Raw genomic sequence first — 19758 nt, forward strand, 5'->3', positions numbered from 1 at the left:
GATGCACCACAGGACACCTGCATCATTCAGTGCACAGGGTGGACCGTGCCCTGGGGATAAATCAGAGTTGAGTAGTGAACAAGGCTGTTCACCAACAGAAGTTGGTCCAATAAAAGATATTACCTCATTCACCTTGTCAGTCTCATGGTTAAGGCAGTTGAATGCTGCTTCGGAGAAATGGATTGTATCCCACCCTTCTAACGCAGAGTTCCTGGGTGATGCGGGGCTAGTTATTTAAACCAGACTTTTCACAGGTTGCCACTAAATTTGTTCCTCATTTTCTGGGTGCCCATCTTGAGACTCTGAGGTCTGATTTGCAGAAGTGCTCAACACTCACAGCTGCAACTGAAGTCAAAGAGAGCTGTGTTTTGTACATTTAACATGCTATACAATGCTAAGTATTCTGAAAAATCAGGTCCTAGGAATGTCAAATTGGGCACCCTAAATTAAAGGATTCTTTTGACCTTAATCTCTCTCTGCCCTGGTCTACACTAGGACTTTAGATCGAATTTAGCAGCGTTAAATCGATTTAAACCTGCACCCGTCCACACAATGAAGCCCTTTATTTCGACTTAAAGGGCTCTTAAAATCGATTTCCTTACTCCACCCCTGACAAGTGGATTAGCGCTTAAATCGACGTTGCCGGCTCGAATTTGGGGTACTGTGGACACAATTCGATGGTATTGGCCTCCGGGAGCTATCCCAGAGTGCTCCATTCTGACCGCTCTGGACAGCGCTCTCAACTCAGATGCACTGGCCAGGTAGACAGGAAAAGAACCGCGAACTTTTGAATCTCATTTCCTGTTTGGCCAGCGTGGCAAGCTGCAGGTGACCATGCAGAGCTCATCAGCAGAGGTGACCATGATGGAGTCCCAGAATCGCAAAAGAGCTCCAGCATGGACTGAACGGGAGGTACGGGATCTGATCGCTGTTTGGGGAGAGGAATCCGTGCTATCAGAACTCCGTTCCAGTTTTCGAAATGCCAAAACCTTTCTGAAAATCTCCCAGGGCATGAAGGACAGAGGCCATAACAGGGACCCGAAGCAGTGCCGCGTGAAACTGAAGGAGCTGAGGCAAGCCTACCAGAAAACCAGAGAGGCGAACGGCCGCTCTGGGTCAGAGCCCCAAACATGCCGCTTCTATGATGAGCTGCATGCCATTTTAGGGGGTTCAGCCACCACTACCCCAGCCGTGTTGTTTGACTCCTTCAATGGAGATGGAGGCAATACAGAAGTAGGTTTTGGGGACGAAGAAGATGATGAGGAGGAGGTTGTAGATAGCTCACAGCAAGCAAGCGGAGAAACCGGTTTTCCCGACAGCCAGGAACTGTTTCTCACCCTAGACCTGGAGCCAGTACCCCCCGAACCCACCCAAGGCTGCCTCCTGGACTCAGCAGGCGGAGAAGGGACCTCTGGTGAGTGTACCTTTTAAAATGCTATACATGGTTTAAAAGCAAGCATGTGAAAGGATTACTTTGCCCTGGCATTTGCGGTTCTGCCTTTGCAAAAGGTTTCTGGGGAGGGCAGCCTTATTTCGTCCTTCATGGTAGGACACTTTACCACTCCAGGCCAGCAACACGTACTGGGGAATCACTGTAGAACAAAGCATTGCAGTGTATGTTTGCTGGCATTCAACCAAAATCCGTTCACGCGGTGGGAGGAGGCAAAATGCGACCTTGTAACGAAAGCACATGTGCTATGTATGTAATGTTAACTTTCAAGGTTTACCCTGAAAGAGTGTAGCCACTGTTTTATAAAATGTGTCTTTTTAAATACCGCTGTCCCTTTTTTTTTCTCCACCAGCTGCATGTGTTTCAATGATCACAGGATCTTCTCCTTCCCAGAGGCTAGTGAAGCTTAGAAAGAAAAAAAAACACACTCGCGATGAAATGTTCTCCGAGCTCATGCTGTCCTCCCACACTGACAGAGCACAGACGAATGCGTGGAGGCAAATAATGTCAGAGTGCAGGAAAGCACAAAATGACCGGGAGGAGAGGTGGAGGGCTGAAGAGAGTAAGTGGCGGGCTGAAGAGAGTAAGTGGCAGGCTGAAGACAGGGCTGAAGCTCAAAGGTGGCGGCAGCGTGATGAGAGGAGGCAGGATTCAATGCTGAGGCTGCTGCAGGACCAAACCAGTATGCTCCAGTGTATGGTTGAGCTGCAGCAAAGGCAGCTGGAGCACAGACTGCCACTGCAGCCCCTCTGTAACCAACCGCCCTCCTCCCCAAGTTCCATAGCCTCCACACCCAGACGCCCAAGAACACGGTGGGGAGGCCTCCGGCCAACCAGCCACTCCCCCACAGAGGATTGCCCAAAAAAAAGAAGGCTGTCATTCAATAAATTTTAAAGTTGTAAACTTTTAAAGTGCTGTGCTTAAAGTGCTGTGTGGCATTTTCCTTCCCTCCTCCACCACCCCTCCTGGGATACCTTGGTAGTCATCCCCCTATTTGTGTGATGAATGAATAACGAATGCATGACTGTGAAGCAGCAATGACTTTATTGGCTCTGCAAGCAATGATTAAAGGGAGGAGGGGAGGGTGGTTAGCTTACAGGGAAGTAGAGTGAACCAAGGGGCGGGGGGTTTCATCAAGGAGAAACAAACAGAACTTTTACACCGTAGCCTGGCCAGTCATGAAACTGTTTTTCAAAGCTTCTCTGATGCGTACCGCGCCCTCCTGTGCTCTTCTAACCGCCCTGGTGTCTGGCTGCGCGTAACCAGCAGCCAGGCGATTTGCCTCAACCTCCCACCCCGCCATAAACGTCTCCCCCTTACTCTCACAGATATTGTGGAGCACACAGCAAGCAGTAATAACAGTGGGAATATTGGTTTCGCTGAGGTCTAAGCGAGTCAATAAACTGCGCCAGCGCGCCTTTAAACGTCCAAATGCACATTCTACCACCATTCTGCACTTGCTCAGCCTGTAGTTGAACAGCTCCTGACCACTGTCCAGGCTGCCTGTGTACGGCTTCATGAGCCATGGCATTAAGGGGTAGGCTGGGTCCCCAAGGATACATATAGGCATTTCAACATCCCCAACAGTTATTTTCTGGTCTGGGAATAAAGTCCCTTCCTGCAGCTTTTGAAACAGACCAGAGTTCCTGAAGATGCGAGCATCATGCACCTTTCCCGGCCATCCCACGTTGATGTTGGTGAAACGTCCCTTGTGATCCACCAGAGCTTGCAGCACTATTGAAAAGTACCCCTTGCGGTTTATGTACTCGGCGGCTTGGTGCTCCGGTGCCAAGATAGGGATATGGGTTCCATCTATAGCCCCACCACAGTTAGGGAATCCCATTGCAGCAAAGCCATCCACTATGACCTGCACATTTCCCAGGGTCACTACCCTTGATATCAGCAGATCTTTGATTGCGTGGGCTACTTGCATCACAGCAGCCCCCACAGTAGATTTGCCCACTCCAAATTGATTCCCAACTGACCGGTAGCTGTCTGGCGTTGCAAGCTTCCACAGGGCTATCGCCACTCGCTTCTCAACTGTGAGGGCTGCTCTCATCTTGGTATTCATGCGCTTCAGGACAGGGGAAAGCAAGTCACAAAGTTCCATGAAAGTGCCCTTACGCATGCGAAAGTTTCGTAGCCACTGGGAATCGTCCCAGACCTGCAACACTATGCGGTCCCACCAGTCTGTGCTTGTTTCCCGAGCCCAGAATCGGCGTTCCACAGCATGAACCTGCCCCATTAGCACCATGATGCATGCATTGTCAGGGCCCATGCTTTCAGAGAAATCTGTGTCCATGTCCTGATCACTCACGGGACCGCGCTGACGTCGCCTCCTCGCCCGGTATCGCGTTGCCATGTTCTGGTGCTGCATATACTGCTGAATAATGCGTGTGGTGGTTAATGTGCTCCTAATTGCCAAAGTGAGCTGAGCGGGCTCCATGCTTGCCGTGGTATGGCGTCCGCACAGAAAAAAGGCGCGGAACGATTGTCTGCCGTTGCTCTGACGGAGGGAGGGGCGACTGACGACACGGCTTACAGGGTTGGCTTCAGGGAGCTAAAATCAACAAAGGGGGTGCCTGTACATCAAGGAGTATTTCAGGCAGGACTGCACGGAGGGTTCCAATAAGAAATGGTGCACCTAAGTTATCGTTGTTATTGGAACAAGGAGGTTAGCCTGGCCTCTGATTGATACATGGCTAGATTTACCTCGCTGCACCTTCTCTGTGAGTGACTGCAGTGTGACCTAGAGGAATGAGTCCCCTAGACAGGGGAGGAGGCAAATGAGTACAAAACAAATCTGGTCTATTTCTTGTTTTGACCCACTCCATCTATCTTTTACATCTTTGGCTGGCAGCAGACGGTGCAGAAGGACTGCATGCCATCCACATCTCATGGCTGCTTGGCAGAAGATGGTACAGTACGCCTGCTAGCCATCCCCATCTCTTGCCTGCCTGGCAGAAGATGGTGCAATACGACTGCTAGCAATCCTCATCTCTTGCCTGCCTGGCAGAAGATGGTACAGTACGACTGCTAGCAGTCCGTATCGCCTGCCTGCTCACCATAAGACGGTTCAATAGGACTGACTGCAGGACTAAAGAGAATGACCTGGTCAAGTCACTCCAAATTTAGTCCCTGCGCCCATGTCTGCCCAGGCGCTCCCAGCCGACGCGGCCAGGAGCACCTCGGACACGATGAGGACGACTACCAATCGTATTGCACCGTCTGCTGCCAGAAGGCAAGGGGTTGCTGCTACTGTGCAGCAAAGCCGTACCGCGTCTGCCAGCACCCAGGAGACATAGGGTGACGGTTACCTGAGCGGGCTCCATGCTTGCTGTGGTATGGCGTCTGCACAGGTAACTCAGGAAAAAAGGCGCGAAATGATTGTCTGCCCTTGCTTTCACGGAGGGAGGGAGGGAACGGGGGCCTGACGACACGTACCCAGAACCACCCGCGACAATGTTTTAGCCCCATCAGAGCGCTCCATTGTGACTGCTCTGGACAGCACTCTCAGATGCCCGATTGTTTGCCATTGCTCTGACGCTGGGAGGGGCGCTTACAGGGTTGGCTTCAGGGAGCTAAAATCAACAAAGGGGGTGGCTTTACATCAAGGAGTATTTCAGGCAGGACTTCACAGAGGGTTCCAATAAGAAATGGTGCACCTAAGTTATTGTCCTTATTGGAGCAAGAAGGTTAGCCTGGCCTCTGATTGATACATGGCTAGATTTACCTCGCTGCATCTTGACTGCAGTGTGATCTAGAAGAATGAGTCCCCTAGACAGGGGAGGGGGGGGAAGCAAATGAGTACAAAACAAATCTGGTCTATTTCTTGTTTTGACCCACTCCATCTATCTTTTACATCTTTGGCTGGCAGCAGACGGACTGCATGCCATCCACATCTCATGACTGCTCGGCAGAAGATGGTACAGCACGACTGCTAGCAGTCCGTATCGCCTGCCCGCTCACCATAAGACGGTTCAATAGGACTGACTGCAGGACTAAAGAGAATGACCTGGTCAAGTCACTCCAAATTTAGTCCCTGTGCCCATGTCTGCCCAGGCGCTCCTGATCGACCTCACAGAGGCGACCAGGAGCACCTCAGACATGACGATGACGGCTACCAGTCGTACTGTACCGTCTGCTGCCACAAGGCAAGGGGTTGCTGCTACTGTGTAGCAATGCCGTACCGCGTCTGCCAGCACCCAGGAGACATAGGGTGACGGTTACCTGAGCGGGCTCCATGCTTGCCATGGTATGGCGTCTGCACAGGTAACTCAGGAAAAAAGGCGCGAAATGATTGTCTGCCCTTGCTTTCACGGGGGGAGGGAGGGAACGGGAGGCTGACGATATGTACCCAGAACCACCCGCGACAATGTTTTAGCCCCATCAGGCATTGGGATCTCAACCCAGAATTCCAATGGGCAGCGGAGACTGCGGGAACTGTGGGATAGCTACCCACAGTGCAACGCTCCGGAAGTCGACGCTTGCCTCGGTACTGTGGAAGCGCTCCGCCGAGTTAATGCACTTAATGCACTTAGAGCATTTACTGTGGGGACACACACACTCGAATTTATAAAACCGATTTCTAAAAAACCGACTTCTATAAATTCGACCTTATTCCGTAGTGTAGACATACCCTCTGCTTCAGTTCTCCATCTGTAAAATGGGAATAATACCAACCCCTCACCTCACAGAGGTTTGAGAATATACCTTAATGTCTGTGAGCTACTCAGACAATATAGAGCAAAGTGCCATAGAAAAGCCTCTGAGGAAAATAATTCTGTCTTCAAAGCAGGGTTTGAAGAGTGTAAAATCAAAATGCTGAATAGCTGTTCATTCAGTGTGCACCATGTACACTGGTCCTGTGGAAAAAGTAGTATAATCATATAATTGAAGATTGTATCATAATGGATATGCACAAGGTTGCTCAAATAACCTTAATTCTGGTGTTTCCTAACTTTTCTGTGCTAGACTTCATAATCTTAATGTTCTTCTAATGCAGCTTATAGTGTGTAATATATAGATTTAAGCTCGCTTGAAGTTCAGTAGAGACTGAAATAATGAAGTTATTTATGAACATCAGGCTACTGTTCAAGGTTTTCCTCATGTGCAATAAAGAAGTTGTCTTCTGAACAGGAAACTGTGGTGTAAGAAGTTTACTAAAATATTGTCCTTACCCAGCAGATGAAGAGATATTGGGGTAATTCTGTACACTGAGAACAAAATGAGATCAGGCTCCTTGTTAGCAATTAATGTATACTTTCATGGCGTTGTTGATTAAGCCTTGGATAACTTTGGATTTTATAAGAAGGAGGAAAACCCTGCAGGTGAGATTAATAGCTGTCAGCTCCAGCAATGTGAAATTAAACTTCATCTCTGGGGAAGCCCACAACCTTGACTAGTGTGAGGTTTTGGAGGAGCCCCCATGCCTTCTACTAAAGCACCTGCAGCCTGTGATTGTTACTGGAGACAGCAAGGTGAGATGGGGACTCCTTGACTGGTATGTTCCTCCTTTATCTACTACCGTAAATTTTCTTGAATGACCTAACATGACCCTGCTGTCAAGATAGGGATAATACATTACCAGTAAACAGCCCTGTAGACTCTTCTGAAATAGTCTGGGGAATGGTGTCATGTGGTGTGTGAAGCCTAACAGCTAGAGGAGAAGCTGCATATTTCTTGGAGGCTGGGATTTTGCAGAGGATATGGTGTAGAGCTGGTTCACTGGCAAGCAAATTTTCACAGCTGTAGAATCTACCAAGGCTGCATGCAAATAAACTTTTGTTTATTTACATGAAGGCGCAAGGAGTGGAATAGTGTGCCTATTTTTTTCTAAATTGAAGACACCCCTTATGTTGTACGTATTTAGTAACTATTAATCTAGATCCAGGATACCCTAATGTCAAATGAAAGCAACCATGACAACCGGGCATTTTGTGAAAACTCAATATTGTAGAAAGACCAATCGGAATCTTTTCCTACACAAAACTGGAGATTTTAGATGTGACTTATGAATCAAAATGTGCAGCTGTCTTTCAAGATTGTCCTGTCAAACTTGCTGCTTGTAGCCTAATGTGACAAAATTACCTGAGAGACAGAGGCAAACAGTTCGTGTGAATGATTAGATTTTTATTGGAAGGAAAGGTGCTTCTGGGAAGATTGGCTCACTTGATGTTGGAAAGGGCTTTGCCTCTGTAGCTGGAAGGGAACTTCCTCTTGACAAGAATGGATGTCAGTCTCCCCACTGCAGTGGTTAAAATTCCTGAAATGGAAGGTCCTCTATGCTGGTCAGAAACTTGCATGGCAGACCAGGGTTCCTCAGCCAGGAGGATCAAGGCATAGCAACTTATGGCCACTATCCTGCTAGCAGTATTGAAGTTATTGTATGCTTACTGCAGACTGTGGTTGGTCTCATTGCCAAGGGCTTTTGGGCTCTCCCCTGAAGAACGAAGCCATGAATTATGTTGTTTTACCTTCTACTCACTGAAAGTCATTAACTTCAGGGATCAAATTCTAACACCTATAACAGATTTTTGTATACATTTTATACTCTAACTTTTCTGAAGGCGGGTAAATAAGGTTAGAGGATGATGTGAATCCTCGTTGCTCTGTGGAGGAGAGCTGCATCGTTAATTTTTTCAAGACTTTTTCAGTAGAGGAAGGTATTTGTTCTGATTTTTTACATCTGCCAGCTGTGTTTTCAAAAACCTGGAAGCTGAGAAACCAGGTTAGAAGCAAATAATTACAATGCAGAATTTAAGAAGTCTGAATCACAGTTATGTGGTCGGGGGTGGGATTAAGTTCTTGCAGCCCGATAATGGTCTTTGAAGTTGTATTGAATCTTGGCCAAACAAATACAACTTTACTTGTAACATTCCTTTTTTTTGCACACCTTGTTCTAACAAACAAAACCCCATGCGTATTACAACGTGCAGTCCTTTTTTTCAGCCAAATCTTTCACTGAAGAAGTCAGCAGAAGATTTTACCTTAAGGAGGACTGCAATGCTTTTTTTTTCTTAGCAGTTTAAGTAGTTTTTAAAAATAGACGTCTTGGGGTCTTTACAACATCTGTTAAGTACAAGGGACATATTTTTCAAGTGTGACTGTCACAATAATATATTTGCAAGGTTTATCTTAAAGAGACACTAACAATTTGAAGTCACATTTCCATCTAAATCTTTCATACTTACTTTTAGGAGCAACCCCTCAGATTACCATAACTGAAACATAAGGAAGAATTTTTTTTTGATTGTTTACTTTTTGCCTTTGGCATCATTCTATAAATAGTCAGTTTCATTGTTTTCTTTGATGCTGAATGCCTTCCTCAGGACATGCAGGTATTTACTAGTAAGAGCACTAAAACTGACATTAAACAGGTAGCTAGCAAATTTTTGCACAGAGAGAGAGAGAGAGAGAGGTAGTAGTGGTAGTCGTCCAAAACATATTTGGTGTTGCTCCCAGACTTACTCAAAAGACTCTTCTGAAAGTCAAAAGGGAACAGAAAAATCCTCTTAAAAATCAATTAAAAAATTAAGTTTCAGGACATGCTACTTTAAAGGATTCTCTATCAAGAAAAATGTTTTTTAGTCAATTTAAAAAAAAATCAAATTGATTGTTTCTTTAAGAAGCGTTTTAAGGCTCTGTTGCATGCAGCATATGTATTTCACTGTGTGCTTATTCCAGGCTATGGCAAACTATGCTTTTTTTATATAAAAAAAAAAGCATAATCAACTCTGCCATTTCAGATTAGATTCTTTAAAAAAAAAAGAGGCAAGTGAATGTTTAAAGCATCCGTTGCTGCAATCTGCAGCTGGCATGTAGTTTAATTTCAACAAATATGAAAGTTTGAGGATTGTGGCCAAGAGGAAAGTGTCAAACAGACGATGGAGAAAGCAATAGTGTGTACCAAAGGAAGGGGCTTCAAAGAAAATTTCCTGGTGGCAGGGAGAAGAGACAAAGCAACTGGAGTCATTCTTGGACAGGCAAGGATAGTTAATAGAGCTGGATTAATTTTATTTTTAGGGCTGTCAATTAATCTCAGTTAACTCAAGTGATTAACACAAAACAAATTAACTCATTTTAAAAAATGAATCACAGTTTTAATCGCACTGTTAAACAATAACAGAATACCAATTGAAATTATGAATATTTTTGGATGTTTTTCTGCATTTTCAAATCTATTGATTTCAGTTGCAACACACAATACAAACTGTACAGTGTTCATTATTATATTTAATTAGAAATATTTGCACTTGTAAAAAAGATAAACAAAAGAAATAGCATTTTTCAGTTCACCTCATACAACCCTATAGTGCAATCTCTTTAATGAAAGTGCAACTTACAAATGTAGATTTTTTTTTTGTTACATAACTGCACTCAAAAACAAAACAATATAAAACTTTAGAGCCTACAAGACCAATCTCTGTCTGCTTCTTATTTATAATGTCACCTGAAAGTGAAAAATGGCATTTGCATGGCATTGTTGTAGCCAGCAATGCAAGGTATTTACATGCCAGATACGCTAAACTTTGTATGCCCCTTCGTGCTTCGGCCACCATTCCAGAGAACATTCTTCCATGCTTCCATCATCAGCATAGAAGCATGTCCTCTGGATTGGTGGTCAAAGCATGAAAGGGGCATACAAATGTTTAGCATATCTGGCATGTAAATACCTTGCATTGCTGGCTACAACAATGCCATGCAAATGCAATTTTTCACTTTCAGGTGACATTGTAAATACCTCTGACATGTAAATACCTTGCACCGCCAGCTACAACAGTGCCATGTGAATGTTTCTCACTTTCAGGTGACATTGTAAATAAAAAACAGACAGCATTATCCCCCGTAAATGTAAACAAACTTGTTTGTCTTAGTGATTTGCTGCACAAGAAGTAGGACTGAGTGGACTTGTAGGCTCTAAAGTTGTACATTGTTTTATTTATGCATGCAGTTATCTTAAAAAAATTCTACATTTGTAAGTTGCACTTTCATGATAACGAGATTGCACTACAGTTCTTGTATGAGATGAATTGAAAAATACTATTTCTTTTGTTTATCATTTTTACAGTGCAAATATTTGTAGCCAAAAATAATATAAAGTGAGCACTGTATACTTTGTATTCTGTGTTGTAATTGAAATCAATATATTTGAAAATGTAGAAACATCCAAAAATATTTAAATAAGTGGTATTCTATTATTGTTTAATACTGTGATTAAAACTGTGATTAATTGTGATTTTTTTTTTTTTTAGTTTCACCATTAATTTTTTTAATTCTTTGGTAGCTCTGGGTTGTTGTTTTTTTGGTTTTTTGCCCATAACTGCAGATTCAAGTCCGCCAGAATGTGTATCAATTTTGGCAAACTGTTTTGGATGAAAAGGAAAAAGAAAACATTTCTGAAATGTCAAAGTGAACCAATTCAACATTATAAAAACAATGTTCCTGCTAGATTCACAAGGGGATTTTGGAACCCTTCATAAAAGCAGTTATGGTTGCCCCCTTATACTCAATAGCCCACTGGTTAGGGTATGCACCTGGGATCTGGGAAACTCAGACTTGAGCCCACATCTCTCCTCCCTCCCTCATGAACACCCTAACTACAAGGCTGTTGGCTATTCTAAAGTGGGGCTTTCTCAGTCTCTCCTACTGAAGCTTTTCCATTTTATATGAAATACTTGAATAGTCATTGGGTTAGAGAAAGTGCATGAGAATGACTCTATAGCATGGTGGTTTGGACACTCACTTAGAAGGTGAGGGCACCTGGGCTCCATTCCCTGCTCCTGTGCAGGGATTCAAACCTGGGTCTCCTGCATTCCACTGGACTCTTGCGTATAAGACCTTCCCCTTCTTGGTTTTTGTGAATCTAGCCCTTCATTTACTTTTCTTTTATTAACAATGCCGTAAATGTTTTGTTTTGGGTTAATCAAAACATTTTGTGCAATCACAAATTATTTTTCCCACTTTCAATTCGCTGAAAATTCTGAAAATTTTTGGTTTAACCTAAACAGAAATTTTTTTCAGACCTGCTAGCAAACCGAAAAAATCAGTTATTTGCACTGCTCTAATACAGAACTACTTGCCAGTAGCTGATTTACTCTTATGAATCCACTTACCAGGAAGTAAGAGGCAAGAGGACCATCTGTCATGGCCATTATAAAGAAGCCAGCCCAATCACTTCTACCTCAAGACAGAAGCTTCTGGAGAAAACTAAGCCGCAAAATAACAAACAGCATTCATCTACTCATCTATCTAAGGTATTTATACAGCCCCAGTCACTCCAATACCTCACAGTCCTTAATGCATTTATCGTCATAGCTTCCATGTGAGGCAAGGAGGTACTATTATCTCATTTTACAAATGGGGAACTGAAGCAGAGAAACTAAATGACTTGTCCTAGGTCGCATAGGAAGTCTGTGGCAGAGCAGGCGCTTCTAGGTTTCTAAAGACCGAAGATGCTACCCTAACCATTGGATCATCCTTCCTCTCAATAATTATTCCCTTTTGACAGTGGGAAAACAGAGGCACCACAAGGTGATATGATTTGCCTAAGGTCTCATACAGTGGCAGAGCTGGGAATAGGGCCCAGGTTTTCCAGTGCATAATTCTCAACATTTTTGCTGGGTCCCCCTTTGAAAGTATTTCAGGCTGTCATGACCCCCAAAAAAGTGCTTGGTATGATATGATACTATGTAGTACAGCATGGTACCATACAATGGTATAGAATTGTAGAACTGGAAGGGACCTCGATTACCATACCATGTCACCTCTCTTTCTGCACTGCTGTTGGCAGTGGCACTGCCTTCAGAGCTGGGCGGTCAGCCAGCAGCCACCCCTCTCTGGCTGCCCAGCTCTGAAGGCAGCTCAGAAGTAAGGGTAGCAATAGCAAATCCCAGACATTTGTCTGCCCAGACGGAGATTGGAGGACCAAAAAAGAAGTCATGTTCAGGAAAATCCGGACATATGGTAACCCTAATCTCATGATGGACTTCTCATGTGGACTTCATGCCCCCACCCCCAAAAAAGCCTCTGAAGAAAGGAAAGAGTCCAGTTTATAAGCTTATTGGGCTAGACCAAGTTTTTAGTTTACACGTTTTATTTGGCAATGTCTTAACCCTCAAACTTGCAATACCCCTGATCAAATGACCTGCCAGGGATACCAGAGAGACAAATCTACAAGGCTATACATATCAATACAACCTTTAAATCAACAGCTTTAAAATATATTTATGGTTAGAAGAAAACTGGAAAAAGTCACATTATTAAACAGATCAGTGCCTGTGAAAATTCAGAATAAGATTTTAACTACTCAAGTAAGCAGATAAGATTTAATTACTGCTCACTCCTGTTAGCACTGTACAACAGATACAGCGTTGTGAAGGCAAACTGGATTTTGTTCATGGATGCACATTACTAACAGAATACCTAACGACAGTCTCTATTACTGAGGATGATGCATTAACCAGAAAAAACACAGTTTATATTTCAGTATCCAGGTGGGGTTTGTAGTGCAGGCAGTATGTTCACACAGAAATAGTAATGTGAGTGCCAATAAGCATAGAACCGTCACTTCCATTTGTGTAATATTTTTCAGGACTATACTTGCATCGTTATTCCTTCCAAGCATATAAACAAAGACTTCAGTCCAAATTTAGAGCCAATATACCCCTGAAGTCTTATTTATTCTCAATTGGGCTACAGGGATAGAAACCAAGACAGAATTTTTCCCTTGGCCATTTTAGCCTCAGAGTGCTGTTTCCTCTACTTGAACTGAATTTGATTAAAAGTACTACTGTTAGGGAAAAAGGAATAAAAGGGGGTATTAAAGGACCCCTGCTTATGATGGAAGTTCGGATTATCCCTGATTTAGGGTCTGTCACTTATGGTCTCAGTGAAACAGAAGAAGGACAAGATTAAAAGTGAACGAAAAGACAGTTTATTAGGTACAGGCAAGTAAAGAACACTTGGTGGTTTGGAATCAAGGGTGTGAAGCCCTCTAGCCCTTACAGATGTTAAGGACTAACAGTCAAGAAATCTATACTTTACAGATGAGACGTCAGTCACGGAGGGAGGGTCATGTCCGACTGACTGCCACAGCTCCGGTGCGATGGACTACCCAGACCTCCTACAGTGCCTCCTACTGTGCCGGTGATGTGCACAGGAGGAACACGGATCAAATCAGCTGCTGAACCAGAATCCCTCAATCTCAGGTAAGTCGGGGTGAGTTGATGTGTTGCCTCTTGGAGACTGCTCACGACGACTGATGACTGACACAGACACAGACTGCCACCATGATGGCCAGTATCCTATAGCCTGTGAAACGAGCTTATATACTCTCTTGTCTTCCGGGCAGAATTGCTGGATCTTTTCCCACCTTACAGGAAAAGGGTGCTAAAAGCCCAACAAGAAGGGAGACCAATGTGGCTCCCAAACAACAACTTTACAGAATTCAAAATGGCAATTGTGAACAAATGCTTAAAACAATACCGTAACACAATATACAGTTAGAATACATAACATAATAGTTTTCCCGTACAGTTTCCCCTCCTTGACGGATTGAAGGACTCTGTCTTCAATGCCGTCACAACAAATTTAGACTAAATTTAAAAGAGGGAACTGATACATAATTATGACTATATTTAATCTTTCTTTTTATCCAAAATGTGAGGGCAATTAAGTAAATAATAATCATTAATTGGATGACCAACACAATGATTACCGGATGCAACAGAATGTTCCAGAATTGATTAAATCTACTGAGCCATTGAATAAACCTTCCCACCAATGAAAAGAGTCAAATTGTATTCTTTTTAATATCCTCTTGATTTGATTAAAACATAATGTATGTTAACAGTTTGAACAGAGATTTGGAACCTTATAAAATTAACATCACAACCCATGATGGAGAAAACTGAACATAGGCACAAATTAATATAAGGGTTATGAGAGATCTTATAATAGGAATTTATTAAGAACTCCCTGCACCAGCTTCTCCCTGCACCAGCAAGAATATGCATGTAGGATCGACCAATATTAACACTGAGCTGTTAGAGCTGGATGGCTGGAGTTTATAGTTACATTTGCCCTCGTTGGGATTTAGACAGATCTGAGAGATCTCCAAAACTCCAGAGTCACATATATAACCCAATCCTTTCTCCTTTAAACAGATTGTAAATTAACACCCTGATAGGCTCCATTCCTATTGTGCACGCTTCGTTCAGCTCTATTGGGAGCAGGACTGAACTACTGAGGTTTAAACCTAAGGGCACCAAAAGACGTATCCATTCCTCTTGGGCATCTAATAGGGTGAGGACATATGCTATAATAGTGTCATTACGGGTAAATATGAGAAATTGACTAGTCTTCACCGTGCCTGGTGACATTGTTCACAGGCATTAGTGGCATTCACCCAGAGAGCATTTCGTAATTCGATAGGGATTAAACCACTCAGTCCGCTTCTAATAATATCTTTAGCCACACTTTGGACCCACTCCTGAGCCGGATACACATCAATGCCATGGAGCTATTTGATTACAGGACGTGAATGGCTCCTACCAGATTAAGGTGGTCTGCCTCTTGCAACTTCATCCAGCCTGGTAGAATGCTGGCAACCTTGTACTCTATGACACTTAACAGGTTTAATGATGTTGTGAAGGGATTTGTTAATGAGGCTAACCTAGTTCCCCAATCTTATTGGCTAAAACTTGCTGATCTATCATATTGAGGACACTTAGCCCCCATTCCTACCCGTCCTAATATGGTTGTTACTGTGTCCCTTTTTTGAACCTGTAAAGGGGATGCTTTGGGTACTGCACCCTTGAGCCATGTGTGCCACCCGGATATTAAAGGAATGACAGAGTATACATTCTACATGCGCTTGAGATAATGAAATCTGGACAGGCATAATTATTTTTTTTAGAGCATAAATTGGGTTAACCATTAACAACCGCTTAACACCTCTTTTTACAACTGGACCAATGTTACTGACATTCGGTTCAGGGATGACCACAACATTGAAGTCCAAACAAACTTGTTACATGTCAATTTCCCTTTTCATTGGGAGGCACTTGTATATTTACACTTCCAAATTTGATATGAAACAACGCATTTTCTTTAGCACAAACCATATTAGTGCCAGGATGGTTAACATAACATAACTGAGTACAGTTAAAACATGTTAATTGAATGTGATATCTGAATGATGGAGTATTCAGATATGCACTTACATTATTTACTGTGTACTGGAGACCCACTGAAATTAAAATTTCCATCTGGCCTGGTGGAGGGAATGTTGGACTGAATATAGGCGTATTTACGCGGCTCCTGCATTGCTCATTTTTTTTGAACACTCCTCCAAGAAATCATTATTGTACTGCCACGCAAATTCATATAGTAACTTATGAACCCATGAAAGCTGTTTTCCATCTTCAGTGATAGCTTCATGATTCCCTTCATCATTTTCCGTGAAAGCCGTCGGAGACTTATTATTGGTCTCTTGTTTCCAGACTACGTAGCAATATCGTTGTGACTAAAGACATACATGGATATTATTCCATGAAGTTTCAAACTAGGCAATTCAGAGTCATGGCCATAGATATAAACCCAATTACTTTCATTTTGATGGAAGGTTTTGTTTACCTTGCAATACACATGTTCATTTTCTTTAACAACTATAAAACATTTTATACCTATAAATATATATGAGAACAACAGTATATACATGAATTTCATTTTTAGATGTAGAAGTTAGCCCTGAAAGAGAGAGAATCAGAAGACGACATGCAGTTATTTCCCCTTCCATGCTTTTAACTGGGTTGAGTAGAACCATTTTAAAATTCTTTTTCTCCCTGTCTTTAACTCCACCTGATACATTATAGGGCTAGCTTTGTTAACAATGACCACTGGGTCCACCCATTTGGGACCCAATGAATGGTTTTTGTTTGAGAAAAATGTAGAGAGGACTTTGTCCCCTATTTGCCACTCTATAAATTTTAATTTCCCCCCAGTCTCTTATCCATCTGCCTTATACTACATTTTAGTTGCAGGGCCACTTGCTTCTGGGCATTGCTGATGGCATTCAGTCAGATGTTCATGTATTTGACCATTTGCACTTGTGGCTGGTAGTGGTTGGGACACACCCCTCCTAGCCACCATTGTTCTAGTGTTTTCATTTGACGCCCGGTTGTGATCTCATGCGGAGTGTATCCATGAACCCTCATGGATGATCGTATGGCCATCAAACACAAATAGTAGGTTTCTGTCTCAATTTTTTGCAGAAGTTTTGATGATTTTCCTCAGAGCTGTCTTGAGAGTTCTGTTGGTCCTTTCCACAGCCCTGAGCTCAGTGGATGGCCTGTAATGTGGAGTCTCTGGCAGATATTGAAGGTTTGGCAAAGGGTTTTAACTATTTCCCCCACGAAATGAGGCCCTTGGTCTAATACAATGACAGATGGAATCCCAAATCTCGAAAAGGTCTATTCAAACAGCATCCGCACGGTGGTGGTTGCAGTATTATTGCATGTTGGATATGCTTCCACTCATTTCAAAAATGGATCTATTATGACCAAGCAGTATCAGTTACCCTGTCCTGAACATGGTAGGGGACTGATATAGTCTATTTGCAGTCTGTGCCATCAGTTGGTTGGTGCTGCAGGGTCCCTTAACAATCTTGTGGTCAGGGTTGTTGGCAGCATATGCCAGACAGTTCCATATGTAGTTTTCTACTTCTTTTGCTGGGTTTGGCCACCATCCCACTGTTAGTATTCTTTTATTGTTTTTTTCCCACTCCAAAACGACCTTGATGGTGGGCCAAAGCAATCAGCTCTCTCCCGAGACAGGTGGGAATTACTCAGATGGGTATTTACCCTGCAAGGCGGGGATTGGAGACCTTCATTAATCTTCTCAGATAGGACGTACCTGATAAGTGTGTGAACAGTCCTCAATACAACAGGGAACATCCCTGTAAGGTAGTCCCAATGCTTCAGCACCCAGGTGAGCACTAACACCTCCCTCTTCTCAATTTCCGTCAGAACCTTGGACCCGAAGGCCACAGGTTTCAGGCCTGTCCCACTTTGTTGTAACAATACCGCACTTCATCCATGGTCTGTGATAGCCAGTTGGAGATGGTATAGCTTGTCTGGTTGGGGGTAGGCAAGGGCTAGAGCTTGAAGGAGAGTCTGTTTGAGTTTACAGAAGGCAGTTTTCTTATCCTTACCCCATATCCATTCCTGTCCTTTTCTTAACAGCAGGTAGAGGGGCTGCGCTAGCTCAGAGTATCCTCCACAAAGTCCCTCGAGAAGCCAGTCAGGCCCAGGAACAAAACAAAGTGCTGAAATATCTTGCGGTGCAGGCATCTTGCTGATTAGTTCCACTCTGGCTGCATCAGGTCGTCTCCCTTGAATACTGAGCCCCATACCCAGATAAGTAAGCCTTTGTTGTAGCATTTGGGCTTTGCTGGGACTGATGATGAAGCCAGTTCTTTCAGTGGCCTGTAGCACCTCTTTTAGAACCTCCAAGTTCTCCTCCCTGGACACAGTAGCTATTAAGATGTCATCAATATAGCAAATGATTTTGTCTCTGCTATTAAGATTCTCCACATCCTGGATACGTACTTGTGACACAGGGAAGTCTATATATAAATTTGCGATATATAAATGCAAATTTGTGCCAAGCATTCGGGTGCAGTGGGATAGAAAAGAAAGCATTTGTAAGATCCAACACCATGAATCACTGTGCCCTCACAGCAATAGTTGACATTATTTCTTGAAATTTTGCCATGACAGATGTTAGTCTAGGGGTAACCCAATTTAATTTGCGGTAATCTACGGTCAACCTCCACGTGGTTTTATCAGATTTTAATGCGGGCCAGATTGGCGAGTTGCTGACACTATCCATTTCAATCAGCACCTTCTGATTTTTGAGGGAGTCAGTGGTATTACATATTCCTTCTTCAGTCTCCTTGGAGAATTTATATTGTTTTTGAGGCCTGGAGTTAGGTCCCTCAACCATGACTTCAGCCTGGATTCTTCCACACTGCAATTTATCTTTTGCAAAGACTCATGGATGCTGGCTGGTAACTTGCTTCACTGCTTCTTCCCATTCAGGAATGATGATTGCCTGTGGGGCTTTAACTGCTGCCACGTGATGTGAAGATGGCACAACGATTCCTCCCAACTCAATGTCTGTTTTACTGAGCTTATTATTTGGTAAACCTACTATTACATTTAGTCTTTTGGGCACATCTATGCCCAAAATACCATATCCATCCAGGCATTGAATGCCAAATGCAGCCTTAGTCATTAAGTGCCTATAATGGAAGAAATAGGTCTTAAGAAAGGAACAGTGCTTTCCTTCCCTTTGTAACCTTGTAATACCGTAATTTCTTGCACTGGCAGTTCTCTAACTTTAGATACAGCTCGAGTGCAGATGTTAGTTGTGGTGGCACCTGTATCCAGGAGCATAACTTGTGTCATTTTACCAAACTCTCCTCTCAGTGTGACCGTAGTCACAGATCTCCCCCATACATTGCTGTATATAGGTGCCACAAAAGAGGGAGACGGGAGAGCTTGGCATCCTCATTGTTGATGACTTGGTGCTGATGGAATGTCACTGCATCCTCCTTCATATTGTGCTAGCTTTCTGAACAGCTCCTCCATAGTAAGGTGATGAACCTGGTCCTTGGTCTCATATTTTAGAAGCTTTCTCCAGAAAGTAGATGTAAAACCTCTCAGATCAGCAGCAATGTCTTTGTTGTACTCCCTGTTGTCTTTGCCGTATTCCTTGTTATACTTAGCTGGGTCTTAGCTGGAGGAGTTCTGGCAGTCTGTTGCTGCTTGATTTTTATAGTGTGAGCTGCCCTTTTTCTCCTTTGATTTTTGTTGATTGGCTTCTCTTGATCACACTTCACTGCTGCTACTTTTTTCTTATTCCAATGACTTGGGAAGGCTTCTCGCTGGAGTTCAAATGCCTCCGTCATTTTATTCTCCAGTTCTCAGGGAGTGGTGGTCCCAAAGAAATCCTTATAGCAAGCAGCAATCCCTGAATCAGAGTTTCCTTAAAATCAGGTGTATCACAAGTGGCCAACCCGTTAACCACAGGACACATGCTGGACAGCCAGTATAGCAACCGTTTTTGTGCCAGAAACCTCTCTGGCCTTTCCTCAGTCTCTGTCTTTCTGAATAGTATTTACCCGTAACATTTTCATGTGGATAATAGACCTTAAACACAGCATCGTACACTTCTGCAATGTCTGTTATGTTGGCTATCTGAACATTTCCAGGCAGGGCTTCAAACTCTTTCCCACTCATACA

The 19758-nt window shown here is 43.4% G+C and overlaps 1 protein-coding gene across 1 annotated transcript; it reads left to right on the forward strand.

The window, feature by feature from the left end:
• Positions 1-482: 482 nt before the first annotated feature.
• LOC142072102 (uncharacterized) lies at positions 483-2344 on the forward strand. Its single transcript, XM_075128397.1, has 2 exons — positions 483-1414; positions 1803-2344. The coding sequence occupies exons 1-2, from the start codon at positions 835-837 to the stop codon at positions 2342-2344; spliced, it is 1122 nt and encodes a 373-aa protein (XP_074984498.1). The 5' UTR covers positions 483-834.
• The last annotated feature ends 17414 nt before the right edge of the window (positions 2345-19758 follow it).

Source organism: Caretta caretta, chromosome 5 (genome assembly GCF_965140235.1).
Source record: "Caretta caretta isolate rCarCar2 chromosome 5, rCarCar1.hap1, whole genome shotgun sequence".
NCBI classification, from domain to species: Eukaryota; Metazoa; Chordata; order Testudines; family Cheloniidae; genus Caretta; species Caretta caretta.